This window comes from Falco rusticolus, chromosome 8 (assembly GCF_015220075.1).
Source record: "Falco rusticolus isolate bFalRus1 chromosome 8, bFalRus1.pri, whole genome shotgun sequence".
Lineage (NCBI taxonomy): Eukaryota > Metazoa > Chordata > Aves > Falconiformes > Falconidae > Falco > Falco rusticolus.
Window position 1 is genome coordinate 17081842 of NC_051194.1, and position 27755 is coordinate 17109596.

The 27755-nt window shown below is 40.1% G+C and overlaps 1 protein-coding gene across 1 annotated transcript in view; it reads right to left on the minus strand.

Annotated features, from left to right (window-relative positions):
• SLIT3 (slit guidance ligand 3) overlaps positions 1–27755 on the minus strand; it is a 531438-nt gene that overhangs the window by 208339 nt on the left and 295344 nt on the right. The window contains exons 7-8 of the mRNA XM_037398361.1: positions 23800–23871; positions 2391–2462 (exon numbers count right to left, since the gene is read on the minus strand). Of these exons, the coding sequence (XP_037254258.1) occupies positions 2391–2462; positions 23800–23871 (144 nt within the window). The remainder of the gene's footprint in view (positions 1–2390; positions 2463–23799; positions 23872–27755) is intronic.

The window sequence follows — 27755 nt, forward strand, 5'->3', positions numbered from 1 at the left end:
AGAATATTAACATTTTCCTCCAAATAATACCTTTATATAAATATTTCACACAGGTGAACAATCACTGATCAGTTTTACATGTGCTCAGATGTATGTTAGTTGTTAGGGTATTACTATGCATTTACGCAAAACTTGGTTAAATCAAAACAGTATTAGCCTAAATTCTGAACAGAAGATAATCAGAAAATTCTGTGTAATATGTAGCTATGCAAATTTTTTTGTTAATAATTATAATTAATAAATTATTTATTGTGAATAGTGCTAGGATGACTTGGAGATAGAGGAAGAATTTTTAATATGAAGAATCAGCAAAAGAAATTATGAAATGCTATTTGATTCCTGTATTTATATTAATTGCTGTTTTCATGACTTTTCTGCATCTGTTGAAACAGATGGAAGGAAATACAGAAAACTAAACCATTTTACTGTATTTCCACCTGTCTATGTAAATTTTTTTTATTCTTATATTGAACTGCTAAGAAGGGTACTGCATGTTATTTGGCAGTCTTTGGAGACTGAAACATGCCACTTGATATTGATGAAACTGCCTTTACAGAACATGAGGTGAATGAATACGAACGCAAGTTTGCAAAGGTGCCCTTTTAGCCATAGACCCTAAATTAAATTTCCAGCAAATCCTTTTAGAGTGGTTCAGCATTCATGTTCTATAAAATGTGGCTCTCAGAATTCAATATAAAAGCTTCCCTTTATAAATCCTATTTATGACTTCCTTCCCTTTTCCCCCCTGCCCCCCCCTTAATTACAGCAGAGGGGGATTAGTCAGCGTAAGTCTCCAGGGAGCTATATACAAAGCCATCTCTGAAATTAAACTAAAAAGAAAATGACAGAAGGCATTGAGCTCTGGTAACAGACAAGACTGACTAATCTGAAGAAGCCAGGCAAATGTTCTAGACCACTGTGACTGAATGAGAAAAGACAAATCTCCAGGAACCTTAACCCTACACACTTTATCTTCTTTATCCCTTCTCTTGTAAAAGACAAACATCTAATATCCATTTAATTACTTACATTAAGATCCATGAATGTCACCATTAATGAAGAATGTAAATCTAAATCACAGGTTATCTTACATAGATTGACATGAGTAAGAGCCATTTTTCTTCAGTTCTGCTAACTTATTTAATATGATTTTACACAGACGTATGTGGCATCCTTGAAGCATTTTATTTTTTCAGTGTCACAGAAAATTTTCAGGCTAGCTACTATTTCACTTTCTTTGCTTTTAGGACTAAATACATCTTGTTTGGGTTTGAAATTTTTGAGGAAAAAAACCCAGAGATACTTTGTTTAAACATGACTTCTCCTGAAGTTGCATACTCCCTAAAAGAATTCAAAGGAATAATTTATTTAAATAAAATGTATTTGGTAGGCTATGCCTAAATTATACAAATGCACACAGTCTAATTTCACAGTCTTTGTTTTTGGTCTACCAAAGTTGATCAGAGCTTTTCCAGTGTAATGATGCCCAGCTATAGAAAAATGGATTTGACATAAGAGAAGCTTTTATAAAAAATACATCAATATCAGTGACATTTTGTTTCAGAAAGTATCTGGAAAAGAAGCTTTTTTCAAGTTCTTAAAAAAATTTCTTATTTCAGAAATTAGTATTCTGAATTTGAAAAGAAGAAACTGGATTTAAATACAGGATATTAACAAAATTAAATAACTTGATCCATCTGAGCAGTTTTCACAGTTTTGATGATATTCCAGCTTGGATCACATTTCACATTATGGATTTTTCCACAGGAAAAAAAATAATGCCAGTTTTGTTTCCAGGTAATTTCAAGAGCTTGATAAAACTGTGTCATACTTAACCCTGGGTAATCCCCGTGCAACCACTGCCAGGGCCCTGGGGGCCCCAGCCGTCTTCCCCACCTTGCCTGGCCTCACCAGGGGCTCCCCGGGCTGTCCCAGCCCTGCGGTGGCCCAGGACTTCCACAGAGCCCTGACGGGGCTTGCAGCCCAGCCCCCGCCCCAGCCCCCCAAAGCCGTGGGGTCCCCGCGTGGTTGGGGGCCCGTCTGAGCTGCTGCCCGCTGTCCCAGCCTGGCCTCGGCTGTCCCCGTCCCCACAGAGGTGTCTGAGGCTTCCCCTGCTGTCGGGTGTCCCTGAGGGACAGGAGATCCTGCCCTGCCCGCCATGGCCCTCCCAGGGTCAGGCTGCTCCAGCCACCGGCTCCTCAGGAGAGCAGGGTGGACTGCTCACATCGGGAAGAGACTGAAATAAGAGTATCACAAGAAAACAGATATCCAAAGAGTTGGCTTACACCATTATTATCATTGTTGTTATTAGTATCAATATCATTATTGTAATAATTCCTATTATAGTTATTATTGTTGTTGTTATTATAATATACAAAGATATTACTCACAGAGTCCTGATCTTGGGCATGTGATTGAAACTGGTAACGGGAATGCGCGTGATGTTGTTGTTGTTGAGAGTACTGTTAGGAGAGAAAAAAAAAAGAAAAAAGAGAATAATAGATTGATCAATTATTTACATGTCTTCAGGAACACACTGTTTACAGAAAGAAACTGCTAAAACTCTTGATAATAAATCTGCCAGGCTGCGAGCAATAAGACATGCTGACCAACACCTGATACAATTTGTGTCGTATCAAGGAAGATACTGCTAGGGCAAATCAACCAAGCTGTGTAAGAATGGATGAAGGTTACTATTTGCCATGTCTGAGTACCAAGGGGTAAAGGAGGTGAGTTTTTATCGGCTACTGGAATGGTTCATACTTTTTGGTTAAGCTGCCATGTTGCTTGAAAACCTGGTGCAACTCAAGTGGAGGAACATCAAACTTGCACACTGCAGCATGAAAGCTTTGCACTTGAAGTGCTCACTCTCACACAAAAGGAGTTGACTTTCACAGGCTTGTTAGTGCAGCCAGCTTACACAGACAGACAGCTCAAATTGCCCTTTTGAAAACACATGGATGGATGGGTACCCTTTCTTTGGTTTCCTTATGAAAAAAATTTATGGGTAGTGGAACAGCCCATAACACAACATGTCATGACCCAGGCATGTAAGGATTTCTGCTGCTCCATCAAAGCACAGCTTAAAGGGAATATGATCTTAGCTACTGGTAGGGACCCCCTTAGCACTTCTTATGAAAAATGAACTGACTCGATTATCATCAGCTGAGCGTGCTGCTCCCATTTATGTAGCTCCTAATTATATCAATGACTCTCTAGCAAATTAGAAGCTAAAAAGTTTACCAAGATGGCACAGGAAATGGAAAACACTCCGACAGAGCATAACTGCTGTGCTCCAAGTGCATCAAACCTGCAAATACAGTAGCCCAGTTTGTCATGAGAATTGATGGTGCCAGTGATGACTCCATGTCCTGGTGTGGCCGGTCCCACCACTGGCTGCAGCTGCCATTTGAAACCCGTGGTGGCCACAGCACCATGGCATGGAGCAACTGCTGCTTTATACAAGGAGCCCAGCGCTCCACAGGGCCACTTTGGCAGGAGACAGTGCTTTTGTATGTTTGTGTATGTGTTGAAGAAAATACCTGCTGAAGCAAGCTAAAGGCGCATTACATTTCTCCAAACTATTTAGTTGTTCCGATGTTACGTATTTACATAGAACTTTTAATCAAAAGCTCTCGAAGAGTTTTACAGAAGTTAACCAGCCCTCTTGGTCATCTGCCAGTTTAAAAACATTTTTACAATTCTGCCTAGAAATCCCTTGGCAAAACCATCATTTACAACATGAGCAGATTAAAGCTAAATTAGATTATACCCTATTAAGACTGTTTTTCTGGCATGCAGGAAGACACACACGCATACTGGCAAAGCCAGGAGTTTGCAGAGTAACGTGGCTGCACACAGCCACGCTGCAGAGAGGTGTGTGAGCAGGCTCTGATGCTGGCAGCAGCGTGTTGCTGTTGCTGCTGCACTGCATCCCAGCAAGACGGAACGTGACCACTTCGTTAGCAGGATGGTAGCTGGTATTTCAGCACAGTGCTCTACCAGACGGATGCACTCTTGATCTGGAGCCAGCTTGGGAGCTGACATACCCATAGCAGCAAACTACACCAACAGAGCAAAATTACTCTTCCTTTCCAAATCTGCCAGCAGAGCAAGTTGTGTCAGTAAAAGCAAAGTTTTGGAAATCTGGAATCTGCATGTGAGATCTGTTGCCAGAGATCTATGTCAGTTAAGTCACATGTTCACACACCAGGCTGGTAAGAGCTATAGGCCTCAGTGCCTTATGGCTTATAGTATAAAATACAGTGTTCATTCCACATCCTCTGGAAAATTTGACGCTGCCAAAAATTGCACAAGAAATACATTGCTAAGTATTGGAATCAATGGGTGTACAAAATTACAGATTTGTGTATTTAATTTCTCAATATACAAAGACTCAAACACATTCTATTATAAATTCACTGGCTAAGAAGAAGAAGGAAATCCTGTCAACTTGAGAAGTAAACCTGAAGGCAAGGTCTTACAGCTATCAGGCCAGTCATTTCATCAGCTGTGTATCACAGCCTGCACGTGCCACTGCCTTACTGCGGCTTCTGCGCTGGAGGTGAACGTAATTAGTATCGCTGTACAGCTGCAGGCCTGGAAAGCTCTACCTTTGAATTCCTGCCGATGTCATGATGACAACACAAATGCCCCACTGTGGTAGTTTATACGGTGCAAAATGAACCTCTCTGTCCTACAACTGCTACTGCTGGATCACCTTATTTAGCCAGTGATGCACACTGAAGTCTTTTGTGGACAGTTAGCAAAAACACGCATGCACAACAGTTTCAGAAAGTGAACAAAACCTCCTGCAAGGGTGCATACATATACATACATCAACACACCCAGCCCTCAATATCTATATTTATTTGCTATCTGCATTTGCACATGCATGTTGGGAAGTTCCAACAAGGCTCACAAATAGAATTTCTAATTGCACCATCATTTTTTTTTCTGTAAATGTAAAAATATAATTCACCCTCTACCTCAGTTGCCTGTTACCTAAAAATGAGCTATGCACTTGGTTGGAAGATTTTAGGTATACACTGATGAATAAAAGCCACATGTAAAGCCAGCTGACAAAAATAGCTGATGCCTGTATAGGTCACACATGGCACTACGGGAGCCAAACGAAGCCATAGGAGTTCCAGGGAGACTTTCAACTGATTTCAAAAGGATGTGGATTGGATTCAGGCAGAACAGGATGTGACAAGGAGCTTCCTTCTGCATTAACTGAGGGTAGAGTGCAATTTTTCACCTGGATGAGGAAAACTGTCTGATTTGATGAATCAAAAATATTTTTAAACTTCTTAAAATATTTCTGTTTAACAGACAAAGCATTACTCCAATTGCACAGTATTTCTACTCACAAAGTATCAGATGAGAGCGGCTCAGGTTTTGCCCCTAATAAGCAAACGTTTCCCATAATTCATCAAAAATATATAACCCTCCTTCTAAGAATCGGTGCTGAATTAATATACTCCTTAAACACAAATTTCAGGGATAACTAGCAGATGGCTGTTGCGCAGATGACTTAGTAACATACTATTTCATTGATATTTAAATGTTAACCATCACGACATGAAGGCAATAAAGCATCTAAGATAACAGCAATTATTTTGGAACAAAAAAGGGCAAACACTGCAAAGGGCACTGACTGACAGTCTTACAGCCCGGTTGAAGCTGCAGGGATGTAACCCTGCTGCTCTGGCTGGGCAGAGCACACAGCTCCCACAGTAGGAACTTTTTGGTTTTCAAATGGGGACACTTTCAGGTAGAGCTGTGTGCTAGAGGCATTCTGCAAAGCCTTCTGTCACAGGTATGAAGCTTTCCCAGCAATGATTTTTTAAGAGTATGTGTCCTGAAAGGGGTAAGCACATGATACAGTGGCATTTTTAACACACAAAGAGTGTGTTAAATAAATCCTGCTCCAGTGGTCTGCTAGCTGCTCCAAGGCCATAGACTCATTTTGATCCAACTAAGATCCAAATCCATAGAAACAGATGCAGAAACACCATGAAACTGTGAGAAACAGAAAACTTCCAGAATATTCTGACTCTCCAACATCATATGGGGAAGCTTGTATTCTGCTGGGTTCTCCTCAGCCTTATACCTCCCACCTCTTCCAGAACCCAATATACCCTTCCCCTGTGAAAAGGCACTGTCCTCTCATTTAGAAGTCCTCTCCTTGCAAGCTATTCACATCCAAAATGCTGAATCAGGAAACTGAGGTTACAGACAATATTATTTATACCAGCAAACTTCCCACCTTGGGCTGTGATCCTTATCAGATCTTGCAAGCTAAGCAGAAGCAGACTGCAGCAGGTCTAAGGATCCTCCAAGGACTACTTGGAAGATGCATAACGTGGGATCAGCAATCTTCGAGGTGGTACATCCTCCACTGGAATGAACTGTCATAGTTCTACTGCCTTCAATTTACAACCCCAGAGGAACTGCTCTACTAACTCACAGCTCTGCCGGTTGCCCAAACTGGTTAGAGGCACGCATGGAGCTGCTTTCTTCCTTCTGAAGAATAAAGCTGATTTATAGCCACTACTAATCTGATATTTTTTTTAAAGGAAAGAATGCTCGTTCTGCAATCCTGTCACGATTTGAAAGCAGTTACTTTTCTCCTTCCTCAAACTTCTTGTGCAAATTTAACTACATGCAGTTGCATTTCTATTCTCTTCTGACTTGCTCCAAATTCATGTTCACCACTGTAGTTCTCCGACAGAGAGTTGTTATTCCAGACTCAATGCAACTACATTAAAATCGTTAACCTGTAGAAGTTACTGTTGTGTGTGTGTTTTTAAATAATACCTATGCACTATTCTTTACCCCCTTCTCCACCCTCTCAAATAGGAATACAGGTATTCAGGACTAGATGAGAGGCAGAAAAAACACCATTATATTCCTAATGCTAGAAGAAATCATGCAACTGTTATGGAAGACACTTTGGGGAAAAAAGGAAAGGATTTAAATTTTGAACACTACTAAGAATACGAGTATTTTATTTTAAAAACTCAGGAACTCTAAGCAGCCTTTCATGTTCCTTGGAGTAATTCAGAAAGCAGAAATCCCAGGCTGTCAGATCAGTAGTGAAACACTCTCGGTTCTGTAAATTACAGAGTACACAGAGATTTTGTTTCTCTTACTTGGAATTCAATTAATGATACAATTAAGAGCATATAACGAATATCAGAATGCCTGGTGACTTATTCATCTGAAATAATAACACTTTCATTACAATTTATCTCCCTGCTCTGTTCCAGTTAAGTGCTAGACATGAACCAAAAGGATCTTCTGGCAATGATGTTAGAAAAAGTTATACAACCCAACAGAATTATCTGAAATATTAACTATTTCATGTCTTCAAATAGTACTTCAAGAAGTACATTGTAAAACAGTAGCTGTCTTAATGTTTTCCAGTCACATTTCAAGTGGAAAAACACATAGAAATTTTGAGGGTTTTGTTAAACACATAAAATTGATGGCAATACCACCTTCTACATCCCAGCCTAAAAGAAGTTAGTTTCCTATTTTATCAATGGTGAAAGGAAAACCACTATGCAAATGTCCATTTTTCTAAGTACAAGGCACTTTCATAATGTGCATACATTACTAGTTGTGCATTACTATTGTGCATCAGCACAATACCCACAGCGATGCTTCTTGTTTACAGTCTGAATGGATTAAAATGAAAGGGGAAGGGGAGAACATGTCGTATGCTGAAGATGCCCTTTTTTTTTTGATGGTAACAGAGACTGATTTTCTTTCACATGCCATTTCTGCAGCTGATTAGCACAAACAGCTAATCAAATTGAGAAATAATATGGTACAATATTTTTTTGGATTAACACTTTTCCCCAAGTCTTAGTAAGTACCTACCATAGTTACTAGAGGTCTGCTGTGCTAGCCATTCAGCTTTCTGAGGCACACCAGGCTGCTTTTATGTCACATTTGTCTGATCATGGGACACTCCAGCATTTGCAAAATTCTCAGTTAGAAAGAAATATTCAGACATGTTTACTGACAGGTAAATGGAGAATAAGATCTGAAAAGGCAACAGCTCATTTATTTTATTTCTGGGTTTTAATACCTTTTGCTTTTGGGCAATGGAGATGCATTACAGGCTTCTGACAGAACCCAGTCTGATAGCAGAAATCCTGCAAACAACAGTCCTCATTCGGCAGCACGTACTTCGATGAGTCTATGGGCTTCACTGCAAGTTAAACAAGAATGTTCGTTTCCTTTTCCTGCTCAAAACTTGCTCAACGCACTGCAGAAAGAAGGTGCCAAGTTACCTGACTCTGTGAGAGTGAGTTTTGTGAAGTGAGACTTTGAAACCGAGCAGAAAAGCAAACAGGCCAGGCTGGTGGGGAGCAGCCACATCAGGCACTGCAGCACGGGTAGCACTAACAAGTCTAACATTTCCTCTGTCTCCTTCAATTACGCTGCCGCTTTATCACAGTGTGCTCGTTGGCTCTGTATGTAATCCGTGTGTTGTGTGTCCACAACACCATGTAATTGGGCCTAATGCAAGATTATTATCTATGTGCATGCAATGGATAGCTACAAATGGTGCATCTGCAGGCTTGTAACATTCCCAAGAGTGAATTACTGTCATACTCCCTGATTACTGCTTCTCCTACAACTGCCATGGTTTCCAGGCTTCCTATCCGCAGTGCAACTATACATCCAGTAAATGAGACTGGAAAATTTATTAAGACTTAACCAAGGCATCTCCAAGCATCATTAAGCCTCTCATGTAAATAGTCTACTTGATAATGTTATTTCTGTTCAGAAGTGGGTGAACTGATGCAAGAAAAGATGAGCAGCTCACCCCAACTTGCCAGTGGAGCTCAGAAGGGAACACAACAGTCTGGCCCTGACAGAACGACAACTTCTCCAAGACCCCAAAGCTTTGTGAGGAGAGTGGAGTGTCGGTAACTAAAAATACCTGAAGGAAGCTTTTCACAGTGTACATATGGACTGAAGCCGTTCAATCCATGCAGGATTAGACATCTCTCCATCAGAGTTTATGCACATGAAGAAGAGGACCTTGGGATCTGTCTGAAATACTAGAAGTGAAACATGAATTTGGGTGTCTGCATTAGCAGCAAAATTTAACACTAAGAGAGGCAGAACCTTAGGCCTCTGTGTTAGCAGATCTGTATCACTTACTCTTAAACCACTCTCCAACTACATAAAATGCCATTGCAAAAGGAAAACAAATTCTATGTTTCTTGTATTCCACAAGGGTTAAGCAAAGCAGTAACAGTTTAAATTTCAGAAAGAGGAATTTGATTAGATATAGGGGAAATGTTTCTTAAAATAACAACAGGAAAAATACAAAAAAGAGCTTTTATGGGGTGTGCAGCCATCAGCAGCGGAAGCCTGTAGTAAAAAGACTAAATGAATCCCTGGCAAGAGTGGCATGGGACTTGATGGTCTTGCCCTTGGGTACGAAAATAGGTGACAACTTCAGACCCCTTCCAGCCCTTATGTACCACCTAATATGACTAACAGAAGGGGCGTTTCATCAATTCCAAAAAGTGAATCTACATCTATCTTTAGTAATAAAACCAAGACTTGAACTTTTTACAGTGCCATAATTAATGTTTGCAATTAACTTTGAAATTGTAGGGTGAAAGAAGCTATATTTTCAATAGCTGTTACGAGCTATTTTTCACACAGGTCAGAAAGAATTTGCATTAAATTAAATATTTACTGCTTCTCATGGCCTCTGATGGAAAAACAAAATGGCTTCGGCACTCCATCCCTCAGCACTGAGCACTGTCCTCACCCTTGGCTTTTAAGGCATCCAAGATTTGCTCATTTGGCAAGGTCCAACACTCAACTGGATCTCTTCAGAGTTCTGGTGAGCCCTGAGTGCCTCTTGTACTCAATTCTTTGATCTCCCCACAGACTGTTTAAGTTAAAGCCCACAACTACCATGTGGGCATATAATGAAAGCAACTGATGCTGCACTGATTAATCCATTACTCTCAACTGTTAGAAAACATAATGATCTCACAAGGGGCCTTATTCACTGACATACAGCAGTAGAGCTCTGATCTGACACCTCAAATTAGCAGCAAAAGCAATAACAGCTGGGTTTTGTCTCAATATTTGTACCCAACTCTAAAATGAGTTGGCACTATACAAGCGCTATTTTTAAACACAATGTTAGCCCAGGCAAATAATCTTCTAAATAGTCTCCAGGTGACACGTAAAATCCACTGAAATAAATAAAAATAACTAGTTGCCAATTTGTGGTTTCTGTTCTAGTATTAGTCGTTTGCAAATGTTCTCACCACAGCAACATGAGAGGCTCTAGTGCTGTTAACTTGGGAAGCTGACATCAGAAATATGACTAGTTGCAAGGATACAGAGGAAAGAAAATGTTCTTCTTCGAAATGTACGAAAAAAAACACAAATAAGCTTAGCATGGAATTATGCACAGAACTGTCAGCAGTGTTTACTCCTTCAATTGCCTGATTCTTCCCATTCTGTGGCTGATTTTAATTTGCACATAACTGTCAGATTCAGATTTTAACTATTTAAGCCTATTATAAAGGCCAGATGTTTATGACAGGGTTTTTTTTCCCTTCAAGGACTGAGATTACTTTCAAGAACATCAGGCTTTGGGGAAACTGGGTTATTATAATAACAAGTTCTTTGTTTAAAAAGGCTGTTTTGTCACATTTCCCTATAGTGATAACTTTAGGGCATATTAACTTAAATCCTGTAATTGCTGCATTAGCTCTCCCTAGAGACTGGCTGTGCCTTGGCTGGCGTCTGGGACTGGTGAGGTCAGGAGCTCAGGAGAGGGAAAGACAGGACCCGCAGCTAAAAAAATGGTTGGGCAAGCTGTTTGGGTAAAGAGATTGGGACTAGGAATCAGTGCAAATGAGTAAAAGAGGCCAGAAAAAAATATCGTAGGGGCTTGTACAATCAAAGATTGTATTGTCATATGTACACAAGTGAGAGCAAAATTAGGGACTCCGGTGACTTTTATGTCTGGTGACTGATGCTCAAAGCTCTCTTGTGTTATCTTTAGCCCTGCATTTATGTTGTATGCGCACATACGTATCATTATGCCTGAATCTATTTACTTACACCAACATGCAAATTAATAAAATATGCTAAACCAAGATAAAGTAGAAAACAGTATAAAATAATAGAATAAAATAAAACAAGGTGCGCTAAGCCAAGATAAGGTAAAATAAAATACAATAAAGTTTATACAGTGAATAAGGGTACATAATTAATCTACGGTGTGAACTTTGTTAGATATTAAGTCAAGAACGTCATCCACATGATCTTACATGAAACATCTTACCGCTTCCCCTTTAACAAAGGCTGCTCTTCTTATATACAAAAAGAGATATCTATTTTGTGAAACAATCAAATCACCTTTATTAGGTGTACATAATACAGGTACCAGTTGCATCCTCCAATTCTTTCTAACACCTATGCTCAGTGAGAGCTGGAAAAGCTTTTTAGAGAAATTTCAATCAGCTTTTAAATCTTTTACATGACATTTTAATTCTAGGCAGAAAATACAAATTCAATTCAGCCTGAATGGAAATTTTAGTTATAAAAGCATTGGCACGATGACAAAAGAACGCAGGCTGAAATTATTCTGCTACCGCTTTATTTTTAAATTAAGGATTCTCCACTGAGTTATTTTTCTAAACTTAAAAATGGCACAAGAAACACTGCCTTTACTTTTTTCTGAATCAAGTAATTTTCTCAAGTCTTTGCCCAAAGGCTACACATTTTCAGTACACTGTATTGGGAATGACTGCTGTGGCTCTAAGTCCCAATTACATCCATAATTATCTGTAAGTATTTGAACTCAGAGAAAGAAGAGTGTTTCTGAAAACACTGAATAAATGTTTTACATCATCAGGGTGGTTTTGATGTTTCTCTATGGTACCCAATTTCTAAGGCTGGTATTATTGCCTAGAACCGTTGGGAACAAGTCCAGTTATCATGATACTTAGAGCAATGTCCACTGAAGTCTGTGCAAATCCCCTTGCTGACTTCAGCAGGGAGTGAATCTAGCCCCTGCAATCTATTTATTTAGGTGCAGATTTTCACAGGAGCCACAGCAATCAGAAATATAATTGTATTCAGTTTCAGCTAATCAAAATTTTGTTTTGGAGATTCATTTGAAAATCTCTTCTTCTACGAATTAATATAATTGAATTAATAATTATTACTTTATTAAAAATTAATTTTTAGATAGATACACTTTATTGTTGTTTGTTTGGAGGTTTTTTTAGGTGATACAGAGATGTCTCTTACTAAATATGGCTTTGGTGTTACCCAAGTGCATGCATGCGTGTCACGTACTGTAGTTTATGGATTCTGTGCTACTCCTGCAAAATCAATGGAAACTGGATTGGGTTCTTGATGCATACAGAGGCCTGAAAGCCTTCAGGAGTGTATTTATGGAAAGGATGAAAAAGAATCAACAAGACAGAGTCAGATCATACAAACCTTAAGTTTGATGCATCTGTATTTCAGCAAAATAAAACGGTTTTCCAGGTTCTTGCCCGAACAGTTGTTTCTGCTTAGTACTTTCTGACGGTAAAGCAGTCTTATAAAAATAATCCAATTCAAATAACACAGTCCAACTCTATAATTTGAAAGGAGCAAGCAAATTTTGCCATTTATTCAGGCTGAAGGCATTTCATGATGGAGATTTCCAAGGTAAAAGGTTTCAACACTCAGTCAGCTGAGTGCTGTGGTTTTCTTATAGAACTCCACCAAAAGAAATTCTAAAAAAAGAGATTAAACTTGGATCATAAAGGAAAAGTATCATTCCTCAAAACTGAGGAATACACTACAAGCTTAATGCTATAACCATATGGTTCAAGCCTCTATTTTGATAGACTTCCCTACCGTAAGGAACATACCCTTTTCATACTTGTCAGTGTAACACACCCAGGAACAGAAAAGTCATTCCAAATGGCAGACAGAAGTTGTCTTTTCGGAGCTAGAGAAAGTAACAAAAAATGGACTTGTGCATCCATTGTTAAGGGGCTATGTGACAATATTCAGTCTCTTTGGGACGGTCATTGTGCCACTTCATCAACTGCCGCAATGCGGCACTGCCTGCAGGGCTGCGGATTCCTGCAAGTCCCATGCTGGCCACTGGGACCAAAGGAGGGACAAGCTGGCAAACCCCACGCCTGCTGCAGACCGCTGCTTAAGAAGTAGAAATATAATGACGAATAGCAATGGCACCGGCAGCAGTTTAGCCTGAGCGTCTAGGTGTCAGCACAAAAGGTTTTACAAAAGCCTTTTAGGAGGCAGGCAATTGGCATCGAAGGAGATCGGGCTGCCAGAACCCCTGGTTTCCATTTCCCTCCAATAGCAGAGCTACCAGGTCCTGTGCAGGCAAAATAATGTCCCTTATTCCTCTTGCCAGAGGACCTCCCCTGATTTCAGGAGCCCAGTGTCTCAGCTGCGCCTCAGCTCCCAAGGCCACTGGCATTCCCACTGGGAGAGGGCAGCGGGAAGAGACCTTGCATAGCTCCAGCAACATGACAACGGGCTTGGTGTGGCACGGAACCGCAAAGGCAATTCTCAGCTTTTGACAGCAGAGGAAGGAATAGAAGCAAATCTTTTAAAGAGGGAACTTCACCTTTACTGCCAGAAGTACCTCCCCAAAATGCAAGAGACGCAGACCATACCTGTGGAATGACTTTATATTCTAACAGTACGTGATGCCCCTACCTGCAATTCATACATGCTGAAAATTAAGGCTAATACATAGGCTAATATAAATCCATATTAATGAAACAGAGAATGGGTGATAAACACATTCTGTAATTTAGACTTGCATGTATGAACAGTTGTTAAGGAAAAGTTACGTTTACAGAGGAAAGAAACGTTTTGAAAGGACAAAGACAACACCTAGTTCCTCGACAAGGGCAATTACATGTTTCTTGGTGAAGCTGGAAAGGGACCTGCTTTCCATCAGGATTTTTTTTAATAATACATTAGACAGCATTTGTGTACATCACACAAGAAAAGGTCAACATGTTTAAAAACACCTACCTTTCCCATTTTTAAATTTCTCCCGAACACCACCTGCCCATGAGAAGCAGCAATACCTGCTTATATTGATGCATGCGTATGCAATACAGCTAAGAAACCATAACAATTGGAATAGCAAATACTCACAGTGTTTCACTTGCGTTCAGTCCACAGAGTGAAAAATTGCAAAATAAAATACACACAGAAAAAAATTCGAAGCACTCACGATCTGTTCAGGAATATTCTACAAGCGCAAGAAGTAGCTAAATAAAAGGAGTCAATCGTTCTCCATACATGGCTGTTTCTCTGTTACATCTGCATGCACACAAAATAAAATGTAACTGCCATTGTGGACGGTCTGTCCTAACTATTTCAGCCTAAGTATTAGCTGAAGTGCCTCACCTGATTTCTAACGCCCTAGCCGTGGATGGGAAGACAGGGTGTCTCGCAGATAAAATGGACCCAACCCTTTTAAGACATCACTGAAATTGCCCAAGGAGCCAGTAAGAAGCTTGGGTGCTTGCGGAGTGGACTACCCCCTCCCCAGAGCCCGCCCAGCCCGCAGCCTCCTCTTGCACCAAAGGGGGCTTCTCAGCGGCCTTCAAGTGTCGTCGCAGAGATGCTGCATTGCGGCAATTTATCGATCACTAGCCAAGTCCAAAGCCGAAAGCCATGAACGAGAGCTGCTTTCCCACCGTCCCTTCTCCCAACAAAGCGCTTTCCGTGACGGATACAACCTCAGATTCTAATGGCAAAACACGCAAAAACAAACCTAAACTACCAACCTGGTGAACAAAAAAACCCCAGATTGTTCAGTGCATGCCCCTACATCCCTTTATCACAGCCATCAACTGGTTTTCCACAATGTTCTCTTCTATTCTACCCTCAATAAACCCCAATCTCAGCCACAGTCTGGCACTTGCAAACCATAGATATCTCACGTCCTCTAGTACTGTGGAAAGGAAGAAGGATTCACACAATTTTTGAAAGTTAATGCCACTACTGTTCATTGTTTGCTTCAATGGCTTCATGTAGCCACCTCATTTGATGCTCTTTCAACTGACCAAGCTGTTTGCTGAGGTATCTCTAACATACTCAACATGGTATATCACAACAGAGGTTTCTGGATGACCTTACAGCCATTTAAAATTTGTTTCTAAGGATCTGCAGATGTCCTAAGCGTGGCCATCCATCACCCATACACACTAAAACAAGGCATTCAGATTATTCATCCCAAAACAGAAACTTAAGAAATGTAATTCTGCTTCAAAAGCATTGGACTAGTTAACATGAAATTGGTTCACTTATGATAATGAAATTAACATAGAAATTGTGGTTGTTTGGCTTCAAATAACTTTAAAATTGTTTCATACTTCTACCCTTAATGCAGCTTTTAAATTTTCTTTTTTCTTAAACATAGAACTGGATACGCTATGCAAAGAAAGCCTAATTTATGCTAATCATATGCCTTTCTTTTTAACTTTTTTAAAAATTGTCTTCCCTGATTTAACCATAACATACATGCTCTTTTCATCATATATACTTACACACATACATACTTACATTACATGCATAACCTTGTGAACAGCAGGTCAGAGGAAGCTTCTACCTATGCATTTTTTTCAGGTGCAGATGTAATTACCTACTTCACTCGCAAGCTATCTACATATTACTATTTTGATTTCTAGGTTATTATAGTTACAATATTATTGCCCCAGTTAAAAATATTGGATAATGCTAGTAATAAGTAATGCACAGTACCCTGATCCCAGCAGCTGCAGTTTAAGGCTAAATATCTGACACAAGGCTTGAAGTAGTGGACCAACAATTCTGGTACACAAAGCTCCCATCATAATTTTACTCTCTCTTTCCAGAGAAACCAGGCTTTTCAGTCTTCTCTTGTACAAAACCTGGCTACAACACAGAGTTTTTCTCTGTGTTGTCCTACCAGCACAGCAGAAGGACAAAAGCAGCCTCTGAAAAAGACAGCTTATACCCCTGTAGGTCATAAACAATACCTTTAATTGCACACAGAAAAAAAGAAGGTAACCGTTATGTGTTTTGAAACATCTTTTAAAATCATCCATTTGTTGTGATGACTGACCCCAGAACAAGCAGGAGTTCCCGCACTCGCCACCAGTTTTGGGCCCCAGCTGGTGTCACAGAAGGGCTGAGGAGGTCCTGGTGTTTTTGATATTGATATCACGGAAACCTGTGCCACACAGGCATGCAGCTTCCTCCCCCAGCCAAACAGGCCTTATTAATGCCGAGGGGATTACATCCAGCTACCGTAGTATTGTCATCAGCTCCTCTGGAGAACAGCAAATTGCAAATTATGGCATAAAATGACTATTCATCTACCTTGAACTTGGTACTTCCCCTCAGAACTCTGCCATCACCTCAGCTTTATCTGCAAAGAGTTTTTTTTCCAATCATAACCAGAAGCTGAGAAGAAGACTAAGGTGTTGAGCCGCATGTCTGCATTAAATATACAGTTGAGTGTCCTCTGGATTAAGTCATTCACATTCATTTGACTTTCAACAGTCAAAATGCTTGTTCTACATCTTTTATATTACTGACAAAGAAACTATATTAGTCAAAGGAGAGGCAGGGCAGGTCACAAGATGAGCAGAGCATGCAAATGAAACAATTAATATCATGGGAGAGAAGGTTTGCCAGATATCTGTGTCTCCTGGAGTTTTGACTTTGGAGTCTCTCAGAGCAGTGACTGCAGCACTAACCTACACAAGCCATAAACGTGGGCTTCCTCAAAAGGCATATTGGTCAGTGATTCATGAAACTAATAATTCTAACCTGGCACTGTTCTTATCTTGACAAGTTCTGCAGCCTGCACGGCTCCAGGCTATTCTTAAAGGGAAAAAAAACCCTTCAACCTAATGGGAGCAGGAAAGGAGAAAGAGCACAGCATTCAACTGCTACATATGCTCCAGGAAGGGAAAAATCCATCTTTTCTAAATATGTAATATAATTAGGCATCCGCACCGAGGACTGATAGAAACGTTCATCAATTTGCTGGGACATGCCTGAAATATTGCAGGATTAGCAAAATCATTGATCAATGAATTTATGCAAATATATTCTCCCCATAAAGAGAGAGTTACATTACATCTGTAACAGGCATCAGTGATTTTCAGAGGCCCTCTCTTGCCCGCTCTTATTTTATCTCAGCTGGTCTTTGATATAAAGCCTGTCACCACGGTGCCATCTGGATAGTGTTCCTTTCACTCTGCTGTACTTCAAACCTCACATTTTGTAATGTTACAGAACAGAGGTTATCTCAGATTTCATTTCCATATCTTGAGCAATGACACCAGATCTCCCACCGACATGTATCAGCAACAAAAACCATTTCTTATCAAGCAACCATGAAAGCACCTCATCTTTCCTCCATCAATCCTTTATGCTAATTACGCATCTCATTTCACTAGGGTCCATTGGGGATGCAGTACCTTTCTAAAAGTTCTCCAGAAAAAGGCATTGCTGTAGGTAATTTTATGTCCAACTAATGTATATAACAGAAACCTTGTAATAAAACCAGTCAGGTCTTCAGGAGCATTTCTCTTTCCCTTGAAGACCTACAGCAATACAGGAGGCAGGAAGAATGGGAAGGTTATAAACTACAGGACAGTCTAATAAGTCATGGAGTAAAGAAAAATCGAGATGAACATTTGTCCACTGATACCTCGGTGCTCTGGGTGCACCATTTCTCAATTGCCAACCTGACTTTTGGTCTTCCTCCAGCATAACTTGATCGTCTGTGATGCAAGGCTGACACAGAAAACTGAGGATACTCTTTAGTAAAGCCATACTCCTTGTTTTCCACCTAATTTCATGTAATTAGTAGATACTTCAATTACTCATATACTGCTTACTCTCTTCAGTTTTGTTTCTACAACACGTATTATGTACATGCTGACTGATACAGTAACTAAAGGCTTTAAATTAATTTTATTTTTATATACATTTGAGCTAAAATATAACCTTGAGTTAAAAAAAACCAACAAAAAACCCCCAAAAACCCCAATCATTTTAATGTTACCATACTCAAGTATGACTAAGTAAACCAGCTATGCACAACATTTTAAATAGAAATCTAATTTTCATTATTGTGTTTAGGTATTTTGGTATCAGTTATAGGAACACAATTTACAGAGTTCAAATTTGATCCTGATTGCCTCAACTGATCATAATTTCCAGCAAAATAGAGAAGGAAATCACATTCGTGTGGCATTTTCAGGCTTTCATTAAGAAATGACATCTCATATATTTAGAATTATGTCATGACTTTCGCTCCCTGACTCTCCAGGTTGGGAATGCAAATAAAAATCTTCTATCTAGTTAAGACATGCCCAGAATAGCATTTTGCAAATAAGTAAAACTGACTATATAACTGAGTGTTCAGCATACAGAAGACAACTCTAGGAACAATTAAATCCTGGCTGCAGCACCAAAAAATAATAATAAAAAAAAATCATGTTGAGAAAAGTTGTTAAAAGTTTGCTAGGACAAAAGGTAGTGTATTATAAGCACACTCATCCATGACATCTCTATCAGAAATTGCGCAGATTACTCTTTTTTTTTTTTTTTTTTTTTTTTTTTTTTTGTGAAACAATCCTTTATAACAGGAATATACTGGATTGAAAAAAGGAAAGCATGAATAACAGTATTCCATTTGTAAAATGCTTGCAATGACTTGATGTCTCAGATAACGTACAAAGAGCTGGGGGGTGCAGACCGCAACTGGTCAAACTGACCATGCCGTGTCCTGCTGAACACAGCTTGGTGCCAAATCCCAGTTCGAGAGAAGCCAGCACGTGGCACTGGCAGCTCTCTGATTCTCTGGGCTTTTGTCTTGGAGCAGGAAGAGTGAGGCACAAACGTATGGACAGAAAAGGTTATATATACAAATGCTGATAGAACAATTTTAATTTCTAAGACTCCTATTGTTTTCATTTTAAGTTTTCGAGGATGAAAGGGTGGTGTGTTTTCATTTATGTTTTACAATTTGAAAAAAACCAACTTTTTTTTTGTTTTGTTTTTTTGAAGATTCAGTCTTAGGGTTCATTTGGAATTGAAGTTGCGACTTAAAATTGCTGTGAATATTTGCATGACGATACCTGCACTTCTTCAGTATTGCTTGTGAGTGAATTACCATGATTTTTCACACTAAAGCACCCAGAGTTGAATGGTGGGTTCCTGCGTGTGTCGTTTGTTGCTACAGGCTCAATGGCAGAGTCAGTGCCCATTCATTTCAAAAAGCAGGTGAAACTCAGCAAATAGGATTTTCAGGCTCAGAATTACTATGTGAAACACCTGCCACAATGAACAAGACTAACAACAAACAAAACCCAAACTCATTCCGTCTTAGCACTGTACAGTAAGAACTCGTTTGCCTTCTTTAATAGAATACTATCCACAGACCTCCTAAATGTAGCTCTCGGTAGGATAAAATCATTTGGGTTTGGGAATATTTTTTAACAGAAAATCTGCAATGAACAAAATGTGTTCAAGCTCCATTCCCTCTGGCTATCATTACAAAGCAGGATGAAACCCAGCTTTTACAATATAGAACAAGGAAAACACTACACCTAAGTTGCCAACGGTGCCTCGTGATTCTTTCCATCCTGTCCACATGGCACAACTGCCATGTCACTGCACAGTTTTGAGCCACCCCAGTGAGGCAAAACAATAATAAATAAATTAATAGGGGGTTTTGCTAAATTAAATTCTGTATCTTACTGAGAAATGGATCCTAAAGACACAAGTATTGTACAGCACTTCCAGTCTAATGACAACCGCACGCTCATTCACACAGTATTACCAGTTCATCCAGTTTGACTGAGCTTGTTGAAATTAATTCCTTTTATTCGTGTATCCTAAGAGACTGAAGGTGAAATTCTGAGCTCTGAAGAGTTTTTCTCCTATACTGCATAGTTTTGGACATTTGGAAATAAAGGTATGGACTCATTTCTAAGCTACAAAGAATATGAGCATCGTATTGCCACAAATCATAAAGAATCCTGGATTATTATTTTGGAGACTTCTTTGGTGTTGTTTTTTTTTTTTTTCTTTTGTTTTGTGAAGTTTTTTTTTTTTAATAATCTTTCAGTGTGCTTACAGCTACACTAACATATTCTCAATAATACTGTTATCGCCAGTTATGGCCACAGGACATAACTAAAAATTAAGCAGAGCAGAAAACCTTCTCCTACTAAAAATGACACTTAATGAAAGTTTCACACCAATTTCCTTCAACTTTTCTGTGCGTTTCTGTTCCAACAGGTCATAAGTAACTTAGTAACCTTTGTCACCACTTTACAAATACATGTCCCTTTTACATTTTGTTTCAGTGGCTGCACATACGTTTTTGTGTCTTGGAATGCAAGAACAAACCAACTGAAATATACTTTATCATGTTACAAAAAGGGGGAAAGGAAGTATGCCAACAAGAAAAATCCCTATTTTAACAACAGGTTAGAACCAAAACCTTTATGGGAAGCCATACAGAAAATCTGACACAAAAATGAACTAAACCGGCCCCAGTGCAAAACTACCAGGAAAGGATGTGTAAGCAAGCACGTCAGTTCTGCATGCCATTTCTCAGACATTATTTTCACCTTGCTGCAGGGGCAAAGACAATCAACAAAAGGCACATCAAAGCAGTTCATACTCAACAATTTTGCAAGCTTTTTAACCCAAAACTCAGTCATCAGTAGCACTTGACACCTGCATTATGGTCTACACAGGTCAGATCATAGGACCAGGAACACTTTTGGGGACATTCAAAAGATGGAAGCTCGTAAACAAAGTGATCAAAAGACAGCGTTTGTGTTGGGAGCCAAAGCTAGTGCCTTGGTCTGATCCAAGCTTCAGCTGAAGTCAGCACCTCATTGCACCAAGTCAAGTACTGAAATCAGTCACAAACTTCAGTCTTGTTTTCACCTCTGTCTCTGTGCTATTTGTTAGTACAGGAATGTATTCCTAACTCAGAAAAAGAAAAGTAGTAAATGAAAACAGCTTATTAAGGAGGAGAAATAAGTAAGGTGGACCAGGGAGTGCTCTTCATTTTGAAGGATAACCGCACAACTTCTTTCTCTTCCTACATCTACCAAAGCCCCAAGCTCCTTGCACTCATGGTTTTTTGAATTCCAGGTGAATGAAGTGCAATCCAGAAATCAAAGTGCTTTTAAAGAAAATGCTCTTTTTATCTTTTTCTTTTTTCTTTTGTTTTTGAGTAATGCTAAGCATTTTGTCTCTGCTCAGAGTTATCTACAGAATTTAGAATTCTGTAGACAGGCGGGTGCGCAAAGATGCAGAAATGTAAATGTTTCATACCAGAAAGTTCGCAAGATTTCAGTAAGATAAAGAAGAAATACATTTTTGATACCCTTGCAAACTGTTCACACTGATCATTAGATTAATTTTTGCCAGAATAATTAAATATTTTCTACATATTGCATTGCAGGTTAAAATATATCTGCATAAAATACATAGTGGGTTTGAAACTATGAGATTTGATTTCACTTAATATTCTTTGATGTTTCAAATCACTCTATTTTTTAACATTTAAGACTGTTTTACAGCTGAAGATATGATATTCTCTGGGGCGTTAAGCAAATTTATTTTGATAGAGCAAGTAAATGCTCAAACTTTCTTTTAAGAAAAACTTAGAAAAAATTCCGATTAGGCTGGAAGTATATATAACACATTGTGTGACTGCAAGAAAATACCTTTAGACAATAGATACTATCAATGTATTTCTTATCTTTTAGACTTAAGATTGATTTTTCTTGCAGCAGTATTTCTGTGTTGAAAATTAAAAATGCATTAAAGAACTGATTAGGGTGCATTTTATATATGCCCCTCTTCTCCTACCATCTTCTCTATAACTGGCATAGAATTAACCAATTAAAAGCAAAGAGGTAAATAAAGTAATTCAACTTTACTACAACCTGGGGAGAAGGAATACATTCCACACACTTTTTCAAAGCCTGCAGAACTCAGTATATACAAAAAAGGCTCCATTTACTGTCCAGCCTATTTTAGGGAAAGTTATAGCACAGACTACTGCCAGTGGAGGGACTGATTTCACTCTCTGTGGATATGGAAAATCAGTCCATCCAAAAAAAGAAAAAAAGGTCACTTTTTATAGGAGTTAATGATTTTTTTTCTTCCTTCCTTTCTTTCACCACACAGTAGACTTTCCAATCTGAAACAGAAGTAAAACTTTGTAGTGGCAACACATAATTTTTCTGAAAGTGCTATTAATATAGGATTCAAGCAATACTCTTGATAACGTAAATTCCTAGGTAAGAAACCCTGCAGATACTTACTGTTAGCTCAATATGAACAACACACACCATCTGATTAATATCAACATCCCAGCCTGGGAGAGAGAGGGGCCAAAGGTAGCGCAGCAGGCTGTGACAGGCAAACACGCAGCGCCACCCCCCAGGTCCCCTCAGAAACCTGAAGTCGCTTCTGCTGAAACCGATGGCAAAGCTCCTTTGAGCATCAGCGTATAGTGGGTAGATCCCCTGGGGAAGAATTCCCTGTATATCACATGTGTACTCAAAACGCACCGTGGCGCGCGGCACAGCGCTGTTCGCAAAGCCCACTGCTTCGCCGGCTCTCAGAAGCCAAAAGCCATGTCTTGCTTCTGCTGCATTTCAGGTGCCCGGACTGTGTGAGGCAGGTACTTGCTTTAACCATCTACCATTTGCTGTTTCCTACCCAGAAATTAAGGGCAGGCTTTCCAGCACTCTGAGCAGGCCTTCCCTGCTGGTTTAAGCGTATACTATTTCTGTGCTGGACCAGCATTAACTCCAGGTCAGATGTTGCCGGCTGGTGCCCCCCCCCCCAGCTCCCTCTCCATTTGTTCAGGACCGTGTGCTTCAGATGATATAACACACTCTGCTTTGCAATATTAACTTTCAAGTAACAGGGAAAGCTTTGTCTCAATACATATGGTCAAAACCTATGCCAGAGAGGGGTCTAAGTGACAAAGTTCAGCTATTAGCAATAAGAAAATTATCTGCTCAGATGCGGAGTTCTGGGTAATATTGGATTTTACATTACAATGATGGTGCTCTAAATCTAATGGCTTTTCTCTGTTAGAGTCCGTTTTCACTGTCAAACCCTTTTTTCCTCTTTTTCTGGTTTGCGCTGCAGCTTTACAGCCGATGTGTAAAGTTTGTGGTACATGAAGAGCACAACGTGGTGTTATTTCAGCCCTCCGAGAAGGATCCTCCCCAAAAGCCAATGACTGCACTGAACAAGCTGCCAAAACGCCGTCTCTCTCCCTCTTACATACCAAACACCTTTTAAACAGCTTTTGTCTAGGGCGATGGTCAGAATCTTGTAATATTGCTCCCCACAAACCTGTTACCCATCCACGACTCAACGTTATGCAGACCTGGCCAGCTTTCTGGCTGCAGAGCACACATCGGATGCACTTTGCATGCTGCTGAACCCCATCTGTTCCGCGCAGCAGCGAGCACGGCAATATCCCCGCTCCTCAGGAGCGGCAGCAGAGAAGTCGTCTATTGTGGTTTAATTAGCAGTAACCCCAGCCTGGGGGAAGTGCGAAATTTCACTTTGCTCCCTACACCACGGGTCTGAGGTGGGAAGGGAGGGTGCCAAGCCCCTGGCTTCACCCAGCACTGCAGCACAGGGAGAGCCGCCCCCCCGCCGCCCCAGCACAGCACCAAGTCAACTCACAGGATCTCCAGGTCGCGCAGGGCTCGGAAGGCTCCATCTTCAATGCAGCTGATCTGGTTGTTGTCCAGTTGCCTGCAGAAAGGAAGGGAGAGGATGAAGGCTGGCCGGTACGGGCAGAGCTGCCTCGGAGCGCCAGGTTGGGGGCTTCCCTGTCCCCGAGGTGTCCCTCCACCCCCTCGCAGCGCCTGCTCGCCACCCGGCGCAGGGCTGCTGGCTGCCACGCTGCTCCGGCTCCGCTCGCTGCTGTCTGACAGCGCTGCACGCTACCGCACACTGAAGCCTGTCAGGTCTCAGTAAATATTAATTGCGTCTTTTTTTTTTTTTTTTTTTTTAAAGGAATAAGGGAGTAATTTCATTACATTAGGGCATCCAATCCATTATGAGCTTTTACCGTCATGTCACTGAAACAATTTCATTAAGCTAAAGGCCTGTAAATCATTGGAGGTCACTGTGCTGCCCTCCGTGACCTCCCAGAATGCCTCTTTTTCTTTTACTGGAAGTTGGAGTCCTCTGTCCTGACAGTACTAAATCTCCAGGCTTTATCTGCCCAAGAGCTGTGAGAGTGCATAGGGAATACACCAATTCCAAATTAGACTCCACTAATCTAATTTTATAGTCTTTTTATTATTCTAAGCACCAAATGTCTGTGGTGGTTCGATGCCTCTCTGCATTGTTACTGGCCCCATCTGGTAGCCCATTCTATTGAAAGATTTCTGACTAAATACAGATTCTGCCTAACTGCATCAGGGAGGGCAAACCAGTGACAGAAAGCATTATGCACACATACACTTAAAACACTATTTTGTTTCAAAACGTGTAATTTAATATTTGGATGGTGGAGTTCTCTCATTTGTCTCCCTGCATACGCACAATTTAAACATATTTTACAATATATGTGGATACACCACTACAGCTACACTGTTTCTTTTGCTTAGAAAATTAAAGTTGTAAGTTGTAATTTAAAATTCAGTGATTATATTTTCTGACATCTGATCCCTTAGATTTTACACATAGGGAAATAAAACTATGTGCCTACCCATGGATAAGTAAAATACCTGCATTTCACAAAAAAAGAGATGCAGGCTCCTGACTCTACATTATACTGTCCTTTGCACAGCATAAACTTTAGATTTGGTGAGGCAAGGACTATTTGACCAGTGTGTGTAAAGTATCACGAACAAAGATACCAAGGTTGCATTGTAGTTTCTGGTTGGTATTAAAAAACAATACATAAGCAGAGATAGCAAACATATTACACCCATGTACTTGTACAGTTTTACCAACTTTCCAATTATTTGCTGTACCTCATTCTTGGTCTGAATAGACATTAGTCACAGATTTCTTGTTATACAATAATAAAGTACAGACAAAGCAAATATAATCTTTATGCACCCTCTTTAAAAATTGAGTTAAATCTACTAATTTTGAACATACTGAAAATATATCTATTTGACAACTATGGGAAACCTACCCTTTGCAATGTAGTCCAGTCTCCATGAACATAACTTTTTTTTTTTTTTTTCCTATCATTTAAAGTACATGAAAACCCAGATACACTATAAGGACTACTAAGAAGCTTAGCAAGTATAAAGCCCGGCAATGTTTTCTCATAGCTCTCATGACTTTGGAGAACATGCTGAATTTGTCAAAACTTCAGTGATGTCTCCTATACTGACAGATACAGGGATGCAAATTATCCAAAATGGATTTTTCTCTACCATAAGAGTTTAGGTACAGTAGATACACCTACATATATAACTATATTCATGTGTATTTATTTATGTTCTCTCTATTTCTCCCATCACCTAGCAAAGATGCTAAAAACTGTATTTTTGACTGCTGGGAGGACCAGTGGGTGCTGGGTAGCTTCTCCTGAGATCCCTGTTTAATTGTGTGGGTTGTTAAAAACTTGTTGCTGCAACAGAAAGAATGCTGCATTTCAGGAGGAATAAACTTTTTGAGTTAAATATAACACTGGTTGCACAACTACGTACTTTACACTTGGCTTTATTAAACATAAAGTTGGCATGTGCTAGCATGATGAAGAGAAAGCAGATGCAACTTGAGAATCGCCTCTCTTCTATGGGAAGTACTATATTCCCTATTTTTATTTTAGTTATACTATAATATCGATTTTTCTGCCAAATACACTAAAATAACCAAATAAACCCAGCGTGCCAGTCACAAAGCCTTCTGATTAAAGGGCTTCATAGGCAATGTATTGGCTTTTTTAAAAAACGCTACTCTTATAGATTGATTTTTGTTGAAAAAGCATCACGACAATCTTAATCATATTTCCATAGGTCCAGTCATGCTAGCGCTAACAACCTGCTTTAGCCTGTGTGATTAATCCACAGGCTCACAGCAAGGGAAACCTCTGGACGCCCAGAAGGCATGCACTTAGAAGGACAGTCCGTAAATAAGGAGAATATTCTTTAAAGCTACACCCCGATTCTGTGTGCCCCATAAACTAAACCTGTACGGCCTCTGGGAGCCATCCACACGTTTAACGCTTCTCTGTAACAGAGCTCATGTCTCCCACGCCGAAGCACTCACATCTGTGTTTAACCCTAAGCATGAGAATTTCTTCTCAAAAGGAATATAACTGTTAGTTGTCCTAAAATTAGGCGTGAGTGTTTTTAAGACCCTTCACCTCCCCATTTATTTCTCTGTGTGTAAAGACAGAAAATCTGTTTCATTACATCCGTACAGCACTGCGGCGAGCGGCTAAGCAAAGATGTGAGATCTGCGCTCGAAGTCTAAACAACATCTTCCTGCCAAGTGAACGTGTTAGTTTGAAGTCTTGAGAAAACTTCATGTAAAGCCTTACAGAGAGGCAAAGACAGGTGTTCAACACATATTTCTATACCTGTGAAGACAAAATAAAATTCCTGGGATGTGGGCTAGCAGCCACATCACATACTCAAGGTGGATGAGCTGTGCATGCAACTCTTTAACACGCAGAACAGAGAGGCCTAACATTTGTCGGGAAGAACATCTTACTTGCATAAAACTAATCATATGAAAAGAAAGTCAAAATTCAAATTTAAAAAGAAAGAGGAAAAAAAAAAAACATTACTATTTCAGCAGAGGTGACACATAAATTTCCTTGAGGAGCATGTGACGCTGCTCTCATTGCTTCACCCCTGCCCTCTGGATGAGGCATGCACGCACACCCCGGGCACCGCCGCCAGAGACAGGGATCAGCTGCGCCGGGCTTACTGGTAAATTTAAACAATGGTCTCAGCCAGCAAAAGCATTTATTCAGATCCAAATGCCATCTCTATTCTTCAGCATTCATACCCTTTCTAGAAGATATTTTTCTCCTCAATATTACGAAAAGGATGTTATGCATGTAATGGCCTAACATAACGGTGGGGAAAGGTCAGACAACACAAACTCTGATTTAAGACACAATTTTAAAATGGGCAAAGTCACTTTTAATATCCCTGCTCACTCCTGCCTTTTGAAGGAATACAGCACTAAGCTCAGACTTTTTCTATAACTACCACATGATTTAACTGCCTTGGAAGAAAATAAGGGTTCTCAGGCAGCAAAAGTGAGCCTCTGCATCTGAGAGGGGCTGCAGGATGAATGAAGCCACAATAACTGAACTGTGTGAACACAATACATATGGCACATTGTAAGAGCTACAAGCCAAGGAATGAACAGACATCACCAAACTTTGAACTTCCACATTTTTGTTGTTAGATAAAAGTTAGACCCCTAACTTTTATCTGTGTTAAGGAGTTTGGGTTAAATGCCACCTCTCTCATGCATGAGACACAAAGCACTGGACTTGGGCTGGGTGACATTGTCAGCAGGGCTCTCACCGTTATGTCAGTGAGCTGAGATCCCAGCCTGGGAAACCCAGCAGCTCGCCCGTGATTGAATTACCTCCTCTGACCTCACCTAAGAGGCTCCAGGGATCTGAGATCTCCACAGCAGGCAACTGG